Source organism: Typha angustifolia, chromosome 4 (genome assembly GCF_048772165.1).
Source record: "Typha angustifolia cultivar Huaian chromosome 4, ASM4877216v1, whole genome shotgun sequence".
In the NCBI taxonomy this organism is placed as follows: domain Eukaryota; kingdom Viridiplantae; phylum Streptophyta; class Magnoliopsida; order Poales; family Typhaceae; genus Typha; species Typha angustifolia.
The window spans coordinates 9,244,475-9,263,146 of NC_133242.1; the positions used below are offsets into that span (position 1 = coordinate 9,244,475).

At 34.3% G+C, this 18,672-nt stretch overlaps 1 protein-coding gene across 1 annotated transcript; it reads left to right on the top strand.

Moving 5' to 3' along the window:
* Positions 1-375: 375 nt before the first annotated feature.
* On the top strand, positions 376-16,146 carry LOC140759378 (mitotic checkpoint serine/threonine-protein kinase BUB1). The gene is made up of 15 exons (XM_073095922.1): positions 376-468; positions 561-620; positions 697-847; positions 944-1,101; positions 1,211-1,304; positions 5,934-6,044; positions 6,126-6,213; positions 8,407-8,510; positions 8,602-8,673; positions 8,758-8,847; positions 8,992-9,149; positions 15,086-15,140; positions 15,248-15,382; positions 15,475-15,596; positions 15,728-16,146. The coding sequence occupies exons 1-15, from the start codon at positions 410-412 to the stop codon at positions 15,915-15,917; spliced, it is 1,647 nt and encodes a 548-aa protein (XP_072952023.1). The 5' UTR covers positions 376-409; the 3' UTR covers positions 15,918-16,146.
* The last annotated feature ends 2,526 nt before the right edge of the window (positions 16,147-18,672 follow it).

Consider the following 18,672-nt stretch of genomic DNA (forward strand, 5'->3'; position numbering starts at 1 on the left):
AGAATGGGTAAATATGCAAAAACATAAACTGTAAGGGTTTATGGTTCAAATTACCCAATTTTAACTGAAAAATTAAACTTAGATGGTCCTCCACATCTAGAGGTGTAATCGAGCCGAGCTCCTTCCAAGCTTGACTCAAAATTAATTATGAACCTGAGCTAAAGCATCAAGCTCGGATCGATTATTTTCAATTCGAGCCTATCTCGAGCTCAAACATATTTCCGGCCACTTCACTTTGATAAGCAGAGAGAGACCCAAGCCAAATCCAAGTCCAAGTTCAGTCCTCCTTGGATTCCGTAGGATTCAAAAATCTCCACCAAATACTTTCTTCCCTCCCATCCCATCCCACCACACCACTCTCTCTCTCTCTCTCTCTCTCTCTCTCTCTCTCTCTCTCTCTCTTCGCGTCATGCTTCACCTCGCTACCTCCCCAACCACCACCTCGACCTCCCTCCTCCGCTCTCCTCGGTAATATCTCCTCTCTCTCCAACCACCATCTCTTTCCTCGCTTCTCTGCCCCAGATCTCACTCTCCCTTTTTGCTTCTCTCTCTCTCTTCAGGGCATTGCAAGGAACTTCATCTCCTCGCTCGCTCTCCGATCCCATCCTCCCGTGGCTGCGGTAATCCCCGCATATCCGACTCCTCATTAACCCTATTCTTCCTCTTTCTTTCTTCGCTAACGCGTTTTCTTCTCAGGTCGGTTCGCACGGCTCTGGACGAGCTCGGGAAAGATCCCGACGGGGCTAAATATCGTCTAAAAGTCACCGTTGAGGAATGCATCGGAGAATTCGGGGACGACGGGCGGTACAGGGAGGACGAGAGGTTGCTCAAGATCTGGGTCCTCTATGTAAGATCTTTGGGGTCTTCAATTCGAGCTGTAGGATAAACCCTAGAGTGGCATTTTAGGGATTACTTAGGAAGTTTGAGTCTTTTGGTGTGGTAGGCGGATGCGATTCAAGATTTTGGAAGGGTGTACGGGTTACTGGAGGAGAAGGGGATGTTCCAAAGAAACGCGCTGCTGTATGAGGCATATGCGGCATTTCTTATTGCGAAAGGAGATCTCTTGGAAGCTGAGAGTGTGTATCAGATGGGCATTTCTAGGTCTGTTTGTTTGTTCTTCTTTTCTTTTTGTTTGCTTTCATGTCGGCGGATGGACCTTTTTTAACAATTGTTTTATGAAACTTTAGCAATTTGATTTGTTATTAATCAGGAAAGCTGAGCCGCTTGATCGGTTGAAGAAGATTCATATATTATTCCTGAGTCATGTCTTGGAGATTGCACAAATTGCTAGTTCTAATCCAAAGGTCTGGTACTCCTATCATGCTGTTATATCTTTTTCTGACTTGTGTTTAGAATTCTATTGATGTTGCTGAGTTGAAGAGAGGTTTCTCTCTTTTTGATTAAATATGGTGGGGGTTTGCAGTTGGTTTTCTTAAATGATGAATGCTATATATATAAAAAATTAGTTTCAGCCGATCTAGTTGACATGACCGATACGACCAAAACTGGCCGATCTCAGACTGGAACTAGGCTAGTTTCGAGTTGGGATCGAGATATGCGAATTTTGGGAACCACATTCAAAAGCACCATACTAAAAGTAAAGGTGTAATATAACAAATCTTGATAAATTAAGTTATGCTTGGAAAAAGAAATTGTTTCCAAAATAGGATAAAGAAACAACAAGATTCAACTTGTCAATTAAAAGTTAAGATATAAAATATCTGAGCATTGCTGGCTACGATAATGACATAAGATGCAAAATGAAACTACATAAAAAGGATTTCAAGTAGCACAATAGTTATCCGTGTCATATTATCTACAAAAGTTCAAATTTGAGACCATATCTCAGACCTGAAAATAAGCATTTAGATTACAAGTTCCAAAATTAGCCAACTGTATGAATATATATATTCAGGTCGAATTTAAAATTGATCTGACCTAGAAGACATTAGTAATTCATGTCCCCAGTTGCCTTTGTTTCAAAATTTTAATTTTTATCTTCTATCTCTCATATACACTCTCTTCCCACCTATCTTACTTCACCGAACTCATCTGACAACTGATCTGTGAGCTCCCTCGATTACTTCGCGTTTTGATGAACTCAGTGAGTATTTTTTTTTTCTTCTTTTTTTGTGTTTTTTCTCATTTCTCTTCTCTTTCTTTCTCACCCACTTTTTAACTCCCAATTTTTTAAATTACTATATAACAACAGTGAAGGAAGAGAGATCTCTCTTCATCTCACTTTTGCAGCAGTAATTTACGAGTATAGAAATTTATCAAATTTAGCTTCAAATCATGGTTTTGAGTGGTTTTTTTTTTAATTTTTAAGCTTCATATGTGATAATTTTTATTTTCTAATTTTCTGTTATTTTTTTTAGATTTTTAAAATTTTTTCTGTATTTTAAAATAATATTTAGAATTTTACATAGTTAAAAAATTATCCGATTTGATATGGGCAGTCGATACGGTTGCTACGGTCATTATGTATCGTTTTTTCTAGTGGCTAATTCCGATCTCGATACTGAGTTTTGGAACCTTGCTTTTAAATAATAAATCTTTTTGATTGGTTACAATTATTTTGTTTCAGTTTGTCAAAGTCTCATTCATGTATTATACTTTCATTCGTCTTATGGCAGTTCTGAAACTTATGTCTTTGGAGTTAATTACAGTGATTTAGCTTTAGAAGTTACATTTCAATAGACATTTCTAGTATATTCTACTTGGTTCATGAATGGATTTAACAAGCACTTGATTTAGCTAGCCACAAAGTGCTGTTGTGCTTTTCTTTATATTTCAGAATAATTAAAGGAAGATTTCTGTTTGCATCGTCTAGCTCTAGTATCGAATTTGATGTAAGAAATTCCTTTGCTATTATTAGTTTTAAGTTTGTTGGTGATTTTGATTGTGGATGTATTCTAAGAAATTTTAGGTTGATAGAACTACAGGTTTAAGATAATTCAATTGGCAAAGACCAATCTTCTTAAGTTTTTAAAATATCATAAAGGGTTAACTCATTGGTTTAGGGAAGCTTTATAACTTTATATCTGTAGAGACTCTGCCTACTGTTATGTTCATGCTGATAGAGAATTAGATACTATTGCAAATAGTTCACTTGTTCCTTGTAAATAGTGTAGTTCAACTGGGTATGTCATGAGATTAATTTCATAGTTTGTCTCTTGGTCTACCATGAGATTAGTTTTTAGCTTGTCTCTACTTTGCTGGTTTGAAGTTTCACCCAAGAAGGAATAGTAACGGCCAAAACTGAATGAAACTAAAGCCAAAACTCATTGGTTAAGGCCAAAACTATTGAGATTTCTGCTTCACATTTATTTTGGACCACAATAGGCTAAAACAATTCTAGTTTGGCCTAAAATATTTATTTTTTCTAGGAGTTAAAACTGAAACCAACTGAAACTGATACAGAGACTTTGAACCATAGTTGGCTAAACAAGATACTTGGACCTAATTGAGGTGCTCTTAAAATCATTTAACTTTTGAACTTTGTTGTCACAATCCGAAATTGGAATCATGACAAACTATGTATCTCAATACGCTTGAGATATACGAAGCCTTACTAATACTTCCTAAGTGTACAATGGCAAGAAAAAATAAAAGAAAAGAATTTGCTTTATTTGATTTAAACAAATTGTAATGAAAATAAAACAATGTCATTATTACTATCTCTAAACAAAATTAAATTAACAAATAATCTAAAATATAAGACCAAAAAAACAGAAAGATAAATAGGTAGGTCCTAAGTGGAAGTAGGGTTTTGGTGCATCTCGCTCAGTCAACACGCTAACCATTACCTGAAATATTAGAAGAGGAAAAAAAATCAACGAGCCAACAACTATAGCTTAGTGAGTGGAATCCGCTCGAAAATCAAATAATTCTAAAATTTTATAGTGTTAAATAAAACCCAAGTTCAGCAATATAAAATGATAATTTCTAATAAGCATGTTCTTAAAATAACGACAATAATAACAATAGAGAGTCATAACTTGTAATCTTGTTCAGTTTTAGTATATTAAAATTTTTCTCAAAAATAATAATAATGTCATTTGTCTCAATGGGTCTATATCCTGTGGATTCACATCAACTAGAAGTTATCTTGAGATAACGCTCGGATCTTTTCCTCATAGTTAATCTGGTTAGAGTCATCAGGAGGTGTCACTATGTGATCAATACACCTTGTCTTTTTTATTAACAGTTGAGAGGGGTTAAGAGTCACTTTAGAAAGTTTTTGAATTTATTCTAGGACTGTTTCCTAACTCCGCTAGAGTCACCTAAGAAAGTTACTGCAATGATTTGAAATAAGACTTTCCCTTGGACTTTTAGTTAGACTTGAATCACCACGGAAAGTTGCAAGCGATCTATACCGGAACTGTTCTTTAAGTCATACTAATATTAGTTATAATTTTCCCTACTAAAATTTTGGAATTTGCACGAAGTATGGTGATGTACTGAATTATATATTTTTGAGCACAAAATCATAATAATTAAATTGCACATAGAATGTAATAATAAATTTACACAGAGAAAATGTAATCATAATTTGCATACAAAAAATGTACTAATAAATTTACACATAGAGAAATACGTGGTATGATCAAGATACAAAATATAATATGAATAAATATGTGAGTAAACTCACTCAGCTGAGCCTAAGGTAAAACAACTGAAATCTTTAATCTCTAGTCCACGAGCCAAAAAATCACCCCCTTTAATAATAAATGACAATAAAATTTTAAATTAACTAATATTATTATTTCTAAGATTTAAAACTAAATAGATAAAATGGGTTAAATTAAACCCATCGGATTGGGCTAGGCTGTTGTTGGCCCGCAGCCCACACCAAACCAATCAATCGAGTTGGGGCAAGGCCTATTCAAAAGCAATGGGCTGGGCTGCGGGCTAACTCGTAGCCCACTCATCATTTAAGTGGTTCGAGTCGGGTCTTTGGATCCGAAATCTAGGCCTGAACCGAACTTGCAAAATAACAAAAGAGTTGGCTTGGGTTAAACCCAAGTCCAACCAAATCCTTCCCATGATCGACGTGAGGGAGAGAGAGAGAGAGAGAGAGAGAGAGAGAGAGAGAGAGAGTCCGTCGGTGACCTCTGTTGGCGACGGCCTGTTGATCGCACCCTAAGCTCCCCGACACCCTCGTGGCCCCGTAGACATGAGAGGTGGAGGAGAAGTCGTAAATGATGGTCAACTGCTCGACTCCATGGCCAGCGGCCATGAAATCGTCTTCCACCACACACTGAGCCACAAGGACTCCAAGGAAGCGTGCCTGCGACACGAGGCTGACGACGCGAGGCTTTGGCACATGAGCGGCATCGACTCGAAGCCGCTAGTTGGCTCGATTAGCCGACGAAGCCGTGGATCCTCTAAAATAGGTATTTCAATTTTAACTTGTTAAACTTAAATTTAATTTGAGGGGTGGGAGAGGGCTTACCGATGAGTCGTGTGGTGGTCCCCTATTACTTCGACGATGCTTCGGCAGTTTGAACCCATGTTGTGACTTCAACGGCAAGAAAGAAGAAGATGAAAGAGAAGAAGAAGAAGAAGAAGGGAAGGGAGGCTGGGGTGAAGAAGAGAGAGAATTTAGGGTTTAAATTTATAGAGCAAAATTCAAATCTAAATTAGATTTGGATTCGGTGAAATACCTGCAGCTGCCTCGTCGCGTGCCGGAGAGGGAGAGGGTGAAGGGGTGCATGTGCAGTGCACGTGCGCTCCAAGAGAATATTTTTTTTTGTTCTTACATTTGTTATACAACTTATATTTAATCATAGAATCTATTAATAGCTCTTTTGTTATTTGATTGTTTTGTTCTTTCATTTTTCTGATTTTTCTGAATGAACATCTCATTGTTTGCTTGTAAATGAGATAGTGTTAGTTGATCTTTAATTTCTTTTTTCCTTATCTTGTAGGTTGAACAATCCATGTTTCAAAGGCAGGGGCCTAGTTCAGTGAACCCATGGTCTACTTCTAGCATGACTGATCTACTGAAAAGTTTAGATTCTGACATCAAGAAATACAATGTGAGACCTAGTTTCAAGTGACTTTTACTGAAAATTTGTTGATTGAATTCCAAAATCTCTTGAAAGTTGGAATCTCTTCAGGGTTATCATCGGAGCAATAAGCCCTACTCAGGAAAAGTATCTCTGACTTCTTTACAAAACTCTTCAAGAAACAAGATTGTTGAGCTAGGTATATGTTCATCATCTAAATATTAATTGATGTCAATTTCTTTGAGCTCTTTCTTTTACTTTTGTCCTTTGCATTATTGAAAGGATCAGATAATGATATAGTTGAGAAATTACACCAAGAATCTTTTTGCAAGAAACATTTTAGTCTTTTAGCTTCTCCTACTTACAATCAGAGTTTTGTATTTCCTTGCTATAAACCAGTCCATGTCATGGAAATCATTTATTGCAGTATGTTAACAAATGTTAATCAGGAAAAACGAATACTTCCATACTCTTGCTCTATCCATATAGGATACAGTATCGGATACGTTACTCGTTGGGTACTTTTGGATATGTGTCGAATACCTTAAAGTATCTGGATTTTTAAAAATTAGAATTAATGTTGTGGATACTTCTCGGGTGCTTTTGAGATATTTCTGGATACTTCTGAAAGTCTCATTACTATAAGTCAAATCGAAAGAGACTATTACCTTTCATATCTTGTTTATCTTATTTCTTAGTTAGTAATATACTACGTAACACTAGTTTTTTGTTGCGAATGATAGTTATTTTTAATGGATAGATTAGTGATTTTATTTTCTAAACTTTCATAAATAAATAAATAAATACATATATATATATATATACACACACACACAATACATACATACATATTATTTTGTAAGATTTGCTGTATCAGTTGTATTTGTATCATATTCGTATCTTGTATTTGTATCAACTGTAGAATGTGCCAACTGCACATCAGTACCTTTAATGTTGTGAATATAGGAAATTTTGGTTGGGTAACAACATATGTTCTACTACACTACTTCATATAGTTGGGTAACAACATATCGTTCCTACTTTTACATGCATCCGTTTGTGTTGTACTGATATGGTTATCTGTATGCACCACTTTTGAGTGTAAAGTCACAAAAGTGGCCTCTCCAATAATATGCTGCGCTTCCTAAATCCTACTTTTGTGGAAGCCTCATGCACTAAGTTATATTTTTGACATGCATCCGCTTTTGGATCATTGTACATTGAGGAAAGAACTAGACAAGATCTTAGAGAAAGTATTCATGAACCACTTCCTCAGACCTACGAAGTACAAATATCACATACCATACACAATAGGGCTCATCAAATTCAAAGAGGTAATATATAGCTCATTGATGATTTTAACAAGCATGACACATCCTTTTATGAATCTGGTAATTGGTTCCATTATCATAAGAGGTTGTTTATGAGGAAAGTAAGTGTGATGAATGTAATGCCATTCCTTGAGTAGCTAATGAGGAGATGGTGACTAGTTGCATGCTACTGCACATTGTCGAGTCAGTGCTCTCGTAAATCAGCTTGAGACCAAGATATTGCCTTTTAAAGAAATGATGATACCTGATCAATGATCATAATGACATAGTGGATTGTCTAGAAACGAGAGCTGTCAGATGTCTAATTGATTTAGGCAATGCTTGTTTAGAAATTTGGGAAATATACGTAATGCCATGTTTTTGATAAATGTAAGTGAATTCTTGTTTGGTTATAGCTTTTACCCTTCCGAGCAAGAATAAGGTTGGGGTATTAGTTTGGATAACAAAGGGAAAATAGCTGAACTAGACATTGTCTGATTATCACCCCCAACCTGGAATTAAAAAGCCAATAGAGAAGATATAACTCTTTCAGCAACTCCATAAATTTTTGTAGTTTGGTTTGTACTTCACTGAAATATCTGATTCATTGCCTATTCCAGATTAGTGCTTCGTCCAACTGCCTTTCATGCTTAAAGACGGAGGGACATTGAAAAACTAACTAATAAAGAGCTTTTGAATACTACTCATGTGGCTGTACTTCATCCATTGATTGATCAGATGTCTCAGGAGTTGCTATTTCTTCTCTTACATTTTAACACGACTTTCTAGAATGAATTTAAGAAGTTAATGGATGCTTTTATTTCTCATTTCTCCAGCTTGCATCCTCATGATTCTAGTAATCGGTTCACTAGTATGTTAATTAGAACAATGCTGATTGTGGTTTATATTTAAATGTTGCAAAGAAATTATCCTTCAGTGAAAATGTGATCTTCCCAAAAGAGGAGCACTCGTCCCTTGTTCTTCCTCAACTATGTTATTTTTCTCATCCATTGTTCACTGAGATTGGCAGCTATAAGATGCTTTCATAAAAATTATTAATCTCAATCTTTGTGATCACCTAGGTAATAACAAATATCACATAAAGGGTTGTTCCGGTCTGGGTGGATTTGCTCAAGTGTACAAAGCTTATGTTGATGGTAATTCGGAAGAGGTTGTTGCTTTAAAGGTATTCTTCTCTCATGCCCTTTTTCGGTGAGGCTCCTTTTTCATTTCTTCTTTCAGCTCAATTCAGAACTAGGTTTTAAAATTTGTTGCAGATTCAGAAGCCTGCATTTCCTTGGGAATTCTACATGTATCGCCAGCTTGATAAGCGTATCCCTGATGTTGAGGTTTGCAATTTCCCTTTCATTGTTTCTAGTTGCCTTGTGTTTATAAGGTTATCGATGGTGCTTATACTTGAGTAACTTTGTCAGAGAACAAGCTTTGGATATGCTCATAAAGTGCACGTCTTTTCTGATTTAAGTGTGCTAGTCTGTGATTATTTGTCTCATGGAACCCTTCAGGTAACTATATATGTCTATGCATTTCAACAATTATTTTACTGATAGTTAGTATATACTTTTTAAATCAAATATAGTAGGCATATTTGTGATTTTTGCTGGTTTCACACATGATTATCAAATATCATATGGAGCAGCCTTTTGCAGGATGCTATAAATTCTCATTTGGTAATGCAAAAACTTATGGAAGAAGTACTGTGCATATATTACACAATAGAGATGTTGCGTATGCTGGAAACACTGCATACTGCTGGCATACTTCATGGTGATTTTAAGCCAGACAATTTGCTTGTCCGCTACGCGAGGTAATTGACTATTAGAAGATGGATACAACTTTTTTCTATTTGGTAAATCTGGCATTATGGGAAGCGACACCTTTTATTTGCAATTCTTGCTTCTGTTATCCTGATTTCTTAATGCCATCATGGTCATTTCAAAGAATTGAAGATAATCACCCAATTTAGTTCCTATTGCCGTATGACATGCAACTCTTCATTTGAAGATAATCCTGTTATCCTGATTTCTGTGCCTCTGTGGCACGTGCTTGCAATTCGAAGTGTGGTTCATAGATATTAGGAAACAACATTAATGATTCTTTATTGATTTTTTGTCCAAATTTTGATATCTTTCAATCTATAGAAATGAGTCAAATGACTGTATGAGCATCATGCTTCATTCAGCTGTCTTATTTGTGTCTTACGGTTGAAGGCAACTGATGTGGGCATCATCTTCAATTTGACCAAAATAAAGTTGCTTGAGTCCAATTTTGGTTTAATTGATCTAATTAGGCTCAACTTATTTTCACATTTAATTTGTTGAGTTGATTTTTAATTCAAATGATCAATTGAATTAGTCAATTGACAGATAAGGTAAGCCTATATGCGGGGGATGTCCGCATTAAGTTATTACTTAAATTGGGTTAGTTAATTTAGATAAGACTTAATCAATTAGGATCTTATCAGGAAATGAATTCCTATTAGAATCTCAATTGATAATTATGGTAAGCTTTGTGGGGGATGTCCACATTAATTTATAATCTAAATTGGGTTGGTCAATTTAGGTAAGATGATCAATTAGAGTCCTATTAGGAAATAAGTTTCTATTAGAATTAGCTAGAATCAAAGTTGTTAACCTATTTAAGGGTTATTTGCATAAGAAACAAGGACGATCGGAATAAGATTTATTTGAGATCTCCTTTTCCTTCTCTTTCACTTTCTCTCCCTTTCTCCTACTCCATCTTAAGATTCTTTTCTAATCTTTTCTACTTCCTCTCTAAATTTCTCTTCTCCTTCAATCTCTACTTTTCATTAGTTAATACTGCAGTCCGGAAGATTCCAGTAGTGAAAGAGAATCTTTGAGTGTCCGGACGTGAAGATGAGGACTTAGTTTCAAAATAAAAGCACTATTATTCAATTTATCGGTAAACCTAAACTCTTAAGTCTTTCTTTACACTATATTTTAAGCTTTTCTACTATCGACATACCTATTTGAGAGTTGAGGAAGTTATTGCCTTATCTGAGTGGTTTTCTCTCCTTCCATCTAGTAGTGATCTTTTTAATCAATTAACTTATTATCAGTTATTGTTTACTATATTTAATTTTAGTTACTTGTTTGGGTTGATTGTTATCCAAAACATTGCATTCATACTAGATTTGCATCAGCAACTCTGTAAAGCAAAAATTTATCCTCTACTGCAAATCTTCCTATGTATAGAGGAGCTTTTTGAAGATTATTTGCAGATAACTATCAACAGATTATATGTTTTACAAAAATCGCCTTGATTATAATTTTAAAGAAATGTCAACTGCTAGTAACTGGTTCCAAGGTCATAGTGAGGATTTAGGACAACTTAATGCAAGAGTGTTGACACAAACATTTGAGCTAATTTGAGTTATTGACTGGGGATCTACCCTACTATCCCATGAATATCTCCTAAATTTTACTAGAATTAGAGTCTGGATGAAGGGGAAATAAGAGCTTTGGAAAAAGGCTGCTCTTTTCAACATTGTACCAAGAGGTACAAGCTTTTAGGTGGACTTTGATGAAGGCACCTAGTCTCTAAATTGGTGTTTCCTCACTTGGGTCAGGTTGGACTTTAGCGGATGAATTTATCGCGTGCTGCGGAGAGGGGGAGAGGGGAGGGGGTTGCATGTGCACCCTCCTCTCTCAAACGCCCCCCCCCTTGAATTTTCAAACCATGCTCCTCACAAACTTATCTACCTGAATAGTTCACCCCTAGACTTATACAATATTTTAGGCACATTAGCTACCACCTTATCGGGCCCAACAGAAAACTCTAAACTTGTTACTATCTTATGTTATCTTAAATATGAAACGTTGATTGAGTTAATACTTGATGAGTATGTACAAATTTTCTATTTTAATAAGAATATATGAGGAGAGTGAAAAGATTTGATTTATATTTATCTTATCCAGATCTCAATCTGATTCTCTTTCTAGTTTATCTGATTGTTAAATGCTAACTGAATTAGTAATTAACATGTTGCAATTAGATAAAGTAGAGATGTCACATTGCAATCAGATTAATCAGCTAAACTAGAGAAAGATATTGGACTGAGATCTGGAATAATACACACAAATCAAGAAATAATCTTGTCACTTCCCTCAGATATTTTTTACTTACATGTAGCTTTCAAGAAAAGTGCTGAAGAAGTCAATGTTTTATATTTAGGGTAAACCGCTAAACTAATCAGCATTTTAGCTTAATGTAACAAGCTAACATAGTGAGCAGTTTTCTTACGGACGGATGAGGTTGTAGATGATGTACAAAAAAAATAGACCCATTTGGGTGTTAAGTTGGTCTATATCGGTATTTAGGTTTTCGAGTGGCTACTTTGGTTACAGATTCTTTATTTCATCTCATAGAATGAAATGAAAAGTGACCAAACAATTCTCATGCTTCCATCTATTAGGAGCTCTATTCTTATGGGATGTAAGATAAGAGCCAAAGGGAAATCTCAATAGTTTGTTTTTCTTTTATAAAGAAGAGAGCAATTTCTCTTTTACTACCTTCATCAAACTGGGGTATTTTTGGAGGTTGGTATGATACTTAGTGATAGATATAATTATATCTGCAATCTCTAAGCTTATTCCTCCATCAATTCTTATAGCTTCTAGGGAGCAGCCTTTACTTGGTTTCTTAATGAACTTAATTGTGTCATAGGAACTTCAGAATAATTCTTGTGATGATTAAATTGCATTAGTGTTGTTAGATAATTCATGTAAAGGAATTTTTGTTCTGATTGTCATTTTGGCTGATAAGGTTTTCAAGCTAAATTCGGATAGAAGGAACTTTGGGTGAGAGATGTAATGCTTTTGATTATTTTAAGCCCCTCAATTTTTTTTATCACATGTCTAATTCACTTTGAAACTTAAATATAATATTAGGTGAGTTAGAAAATCGCTGACTGGGACAACGATTTTTAAATATAAGTCATTGATTGGGTCAATGACTTATATGAAAATTTAAAAATAACTAATAAAATTGCTAAGTATAAAGGAAATTAAATTCATATAAATCGCTGATCCAGTTAGCGGTTTGTTTTTGGAAGTAGCCGAACCGAAAAGCGACTTATATAGAGATGGCTTTTCTCATATTTAGCATTTTTTTTACCGATATTTAGATTTTCATATAAGTCGTTGATATAGTCAGTGACTTCTATTTAGAAATTGCTATTCTTGTCAATGATTTTTTAACTCACCTAGTCTTGTATTTAAGTTTTAAAGTGTACTAGATGTATAAAAGAAAAATATTTGGGAGGGCTAATTTGGTCAAAAACTTGAGAGTTGCATAACATGGATTTTCTCATCAACTTCAGATATGTTGCTACCTGCTTGCCATTTCAGCTTTTCAATCAAAGGACTTGCCCTTTGACACTTCCAAACTCTAAATTTTTTAGCTGCAACTTTTGTAATTGCCTTGCTAGGTACCTTGCACATTTTTTGTTGTGTAGAAAAAACATGTGTTTCTCTTAGAATCATCTTAATTATCACCCTAGAAAAAGGACAATGTTTGATAATATTCTTAGCCACTCCATTCAATATGGAGGTCAAATGATTCATTAACGAGCCTAGGCTCTGTTTTTAACTCCTGATAGAATGTACGTGTTACTTGTTTGTTATTGATGAATTTGTTAGTATCACTAAACTAGTAAACTGTTTAGCTTTAATTTCTTATTATATTGCTTGATAATTTGTGTATTAGAATTTAGAAAGCAATTGTTCATGGATTTAATCCTCATTAATATGTAGTTACTTGATATATTAAGATCTATAACTTTAGCCTCTACTCGGCAACGGAGGGGGGGAGGGGGGACCAAACACCATTTTATCCTTAAGTTCATTCCATAATAGAAATAGTAAAATAGAAAAAATAATTTCAATTTGAATTTAAATAAATTCTAAATTTACCTTTGAAATGATTTATATCTATCATTTTCATGTCTTGTCAATATTCTATTCTTTTTCTCCTTCTCTCTTCCAAAAAATGCATGTTTTTTTTATTTTAATTATAAAAGAGCTTTTTTCACCACCGACCAAAAAAGCCCTGGAGAAAAATATTTGTACACACCGTTGGAAAAGTTAAAAATTATTATTTAATATAATTTACTAATAGGTTTAATATGAGTTTAAAATGGATGACTTGCATTTATATTTTACAAATTTTAATAATAATATTTTGGTACTATTTGCATGACACATAATTTCTCTAAAAAAATAAATATTTTTCACTTTTAACATCATATCAAAATAATAATTGTGCCTTATTTCAAATCCTCTCTCGTGTATCTTCAATTTCCTCCAAAATAAATGTATTTTTTTAGCGAAAAAATTTAAAACTTACTAAGTTTGTAATAAATTATAGAGTGGTTATAGACTTGTGAGCTTTTAAACTTACAAGAGCTTACTCACTTTCTTTTAATAAAATTTACAATACTAAGAATTTCTTAAAATTTTTAAAAAATAATATAAAAATTATTAGAAAAAATAATGTCACCTTACATGTGGGCTTATAACTAAAACAAAAGAAAAAGAAAAACAGTAACCTTATGTTATTATTAAAAAATAATATTAATCTTATGTTATTTTAGAAAAAATAAAAACAAAAAAAAGAATATGTAAACCCACTTGCGGGCTTTACGTGGACTTACATGCATGCATGCGAGCTTAATACATGCTTGTAAGCTCGCAAGCGGGCTTACATGTTTGCAAGCTCGCAAATGATCTTACATGTTTACAAGCTTGCAAGCCAATAATTGAAAAGATTTTTATTAATAAAAAGTAATATTTTAAATTTTATTATCAAAGTCAAAGGGCATTTTGATTGATTAATTCTATATGTTATCTATTTCTCTACAAAACCAACATTTTTTTTATTTTTTTTACATCACATCCAATGTAATAATTACACTTAGTCTAGTTTATAACCAAACAAATTTTCTTACTCTAATTGAAAGTACCTAAATCATGACTAAAAAATGGGGTCAACTAACCACGTTCAAAACCTTGACTCAAATTAAATAGATTTTAGGAATTAAACCCCCTATTAACTCTTATTCTAATCATAAGATTTTTTATTCTCAATCATTTTTTATAATTAATCTTAGATTTGTCACACCAGGAAGCATAGATACTTCCATGCACTTGCTGTATCTATATCAATTATATTTACTATACTCTTGATTCATATCCGATACTTACTGTTGTATTAGATTTTTAAAAATAAAATTAAAGTTCTAGATACTTCTTGAATACTTTCGAGATTTTTATCAACATGAGTCAAATTAAAGGAGACTATTACCTTTCATGTCTTATCAGATCTAGAAGGTTCTCTTCGTGAAAACCCTATATTCTCTTGTAATTTTATGACCTATATTAGAATTCATGTTATAGTGATTAATATCTTGTGAATAGATTGAATTAGCTTGTGTATCTTCTTATGTCATATTTAGTATAGTACTCGGCATTGGAAAGCATCACGTTCTGGCCACACACAAAATACACTAAGTAACAATAATAGACAACATCTGAATTAAGAAATGCAAGCACATAAGTAGACTAATATATATATCTAGACATAAATATATACATACATGAGGTAAGTATCCTAAGCATATCATAATCCTTATTTTTCAAGATTTATCATATTGATGTATCTGAATCATGCTTCGTCGGCCATCTACTTATTAGCTCTTTCCTTTGCTTTTCATCCATGTTGAAGGGAAACTCTCACCGAGGATACATTCAACAGCCGAACTGGATCTTGGCGTGATCAGGTTATTCTTCTTTCTTTCTTTTTTATTTTTGGGTGAATAGTTAGAATCTTAGATAAGTATGTCTTGATGTGACTATTATCTAGCACAGCCATGATACTTTGCTGCAGGGACTATGCCTTGTGGACTGGGGAAGGGGGATTGATCTAAACCTTTTCCCAACTGGTACAGAATTCCAGGGAGACTGTCGAACTTCTGGATTTCGTTGTGTTGAAATGCAAGAAAGTCGAACATGGACATATCAAGTTTGTAGTCTTTTATTCTAGATACAATTTCTATTCCTTTTCCATTGAATTATCAATAATTTAATCACCTGACTTCAATTCTTTATCACTAGGTGGACACCTATGGCCTTTGTGTTATCGTGCATATGATGCTACATGGGACATACATGAGCATTGAGAAGAAAGTTAACGCAGACGGAAGCTATCAATATCAACCTAAATTACCTTTCAAAAGGTACTGGCTCATTACAAATTTTGCATATCTTCTGTTCTACTTTTGAGGATCGCTTTCCCTCTAAGTAAGTATGATTTCTCTATATATTCCTTGGAAGAATGAACTGGAATACTCGTAATTTCAATCTCTAGGTATTGGAATGTTGACCTGTGGAAAAATCTCTTTTCCACATTGCTCAACGCACCATCCAAGGAAAGTGATGTACCTCTGCTGCAGAGCTTAAGGAAGTCCTTTGAGGAGTATTTGTGCAGTAATCCACAGCTTATAAATAAATTAAAGCACCTTATAGTGAAGCAGAAGGCTTCACTTTGTTCAGCTTAGCCGACTTCGAATAACGCTAATTGCTGTTATTGTTGGTTAGTTGCCTGATCTGTGATTTTGTAGCATATGAAATACTCAGTAAATCTGAAACCAGAGATCATATCGGTAAATGCCAATGTTTATAGCAATCATTTGTATCATTTATAGGAATATTAGAAACAATGTTTCCCACTTGTGTGAGCATGATGTCTGTTACCCTTTTGGTTAATTTTCTATGAATGAATCCCGTGGTTTTCTTTTTCAGCTTATTTAACACCGCAATTGTATGAATTTCTTGTGCTTCAATCATTCAAAATTCAAAACTGGGGTTCTCTTCTCACTTATCCTCAGCAAAACATAAGAATGACAAGGAAAAGAGTAACAATTGTGTCACTTTGTTGTACCCATTACACAATCCTGCCAACCTACTGGAAGGAAAGAGCAGTGCCATCCATCAAGTCAAGTCTTAATTTTACCATTCAGTTACGTTGGGAGCCCATTCCTCCAAAAAGTTCTACCTGCTGGTAGTCTCAACTCTCATCTGTGAAATATGTATGATAAGGCAGTAGTTGCCTATTCCATTTGGCTTAGAGTGGGAAGAGTGAATATAAGCATATATACCTTTTCTATTTATTTATTTATTTATTTTTTGCATCAACAAAAGGGCCATCAAACAGTATGTTTTAAGATGTACAAAAGTCAGGATTTAGGATGCAGATGTATTACATTTGGCCACATTGGAGTTTGCCTGTCCAACCAAAGCGTCAATTTATTTTTCCTCAGTAATTTAAAACACTAATGGGCCAATCCAAACTTAGCAAAAGAACAAAAAGGAAGTCTTCTCAGATAATGTAAGAAGTGGAAAAAAAAAAAAAAAATCTCTTGGAGTGCACATGAATTGTACGTGCGCACTTCACACTCTCTCTCTCCGGCACGTGACGAGACAGTGGCGAAAGTTTCTTTCGAATCCAAATCAAAATCAAAATCAAAATGAGATTTGGATTTTTTTTCTATAAATAAAAGCATAAATCCCCCCTCTTTTACCCCAGCTCTTTTTTCCCTCTCATTCTTCTTCTTTTCTTTATTATCGGAGTCGTCGCCATGGAATTGGACACCAGAGCAATCAGAGACGACCACACGACTCGTTGGTAAGCCCTTTTCCACCCCTCAAATTTAATTTAAGTTTAATAGGGTAGATTATAAATACCTAATTTGTGGGGTTGTTACTTTGTCAGCAAATCAAGTCGGCCGGCGGCTTTGAGTCACTACCACTCCGTCACTAGAAGCTTCATGTCATTGGCCCAGCGGCATACGTGATTTTCTTTGGAGCCCTCGTGACTCGAATTGCTGTCAGCCATGGATGAAAGATATTGCCGGTCACTATGGCCGATCTTCCATTTCCTCTTTTAAGTCGTCAAGGCTGCGTGGAATACGTTAGCATGGTCGACGAACTGCCGACGACAGTTATCGCCGACAATATCCTTCTCTCTCTCTCTTGTCGGTCCCTTTGAGATGAAGAAGGTAGACTCGGGCAACCCGAGTCTCATCTTCATCCCTTAAGGGATTCGACTCGGGTTTGGATTTTGAATCCAAGGGACTCGATTGGACTCATTTAACTTAATTGGATTGGGCCTTTAGCTCAATCCATTTAAATGGAATTGTTGGGTGGGCTACGGGCCAACTACAGCACAACCCAACCAATTGGGTTTCATTTGACCCAATTGAGCAATTTATTTAGCTTTAAATTTTAGAATTCATGATATTATTTAATCTAAAATTTTATTGTTATTTATTTTTAAATGTGGCGAATTTTAGCATGCGGATTAGAGATTAAAGATTTTAGTTATTTCACCTAGACTCAAATGAGTGAGTTTACTCACATATTTATTCGTATTGTATTTCGTGCTTTTTGTTAGACTACATAATTATGTGGGTTTAGAGATTAGAGATTTCAGTTATTTCACCTAGACTCAAATGAGTGGGTTTACTCATATATTTATTCGTATTATATTTCGTGCTTTTTATCGGATCACATAATTCTGTGTAAATTTAATTATTATATTTCGTGCTTTTTATCGGATCACATAATTCTGTGTAAATTTAATTATTATATTTCTATGTGCAAATTTAATATTATATTTATGTATGCAAAATATATGATTCAATGTGTTGCTATAATTCGTGTAAACAACAATTGTTAATAAACAAGAATATTAGTAGAAAATATAACTGATATTTGGTATGACTTAGAAAACAGTATCGATATAAATTGCTTGTGACTTTTCGTGGTGATTTAAGTTTACTTGGAAGTCTATGTGAAAGTTCTATTTTAGATCACCAATGTGAATTTCTTAGGTGATTCTGACATGATTAGAAAACAATCCCATATTAAATCGAGAGACTTTCTGAGATGACTAATGTCTCTCAACGGTTAATAGAAGAGATAATGTGCGTTTATCACATAATGACACCTCTTGGTGACCCTAACTAGATCAGCTATGAACAAAAAACTTGAGTACCATCTCGAGGTGACTTCTAGTTGATATGAATTCATAGGATATAGATCCAATTGAGAAAAATGATATTATTATTATTGAGAAAAATTTAGTATGTTAAAACTGAGCATATTATGAGATATAACTTTCTGTTATTATTGTTGTCATTATAAATATTACTTTAAGAACATAATAAAATTATATTTTATATCATTGGATTTAGAACATACTTAATTTCGAATTTATTTAACTTTTGAGTGATTCCACTCACTGAGCTATAG

Bases quoted from the DNA above. Each gene is read 5' to 3' on its own strand.
- LOC140759378 (XM_073095922.1), top strand. From the start codon at position 410: ATGCTTCACCTCGCTACCTCCCCAACCACCACCTCGACCTCCCTCCTC. The intron at 469-560 runs GTAATATCTCCT...CTCTCTCTTCAG, and splicing joins TCCCTCCTCCGCTCTCCTCG to GGCATTGCAAGGAACTTCAT. The intron at 621-696 runs GTAATCCCCGCA...TTTTCTTCTCAG, and splicing joins CCCATCCTCCCGTGGCTGCG to GTCGGTTCGCACGGCTCTGG.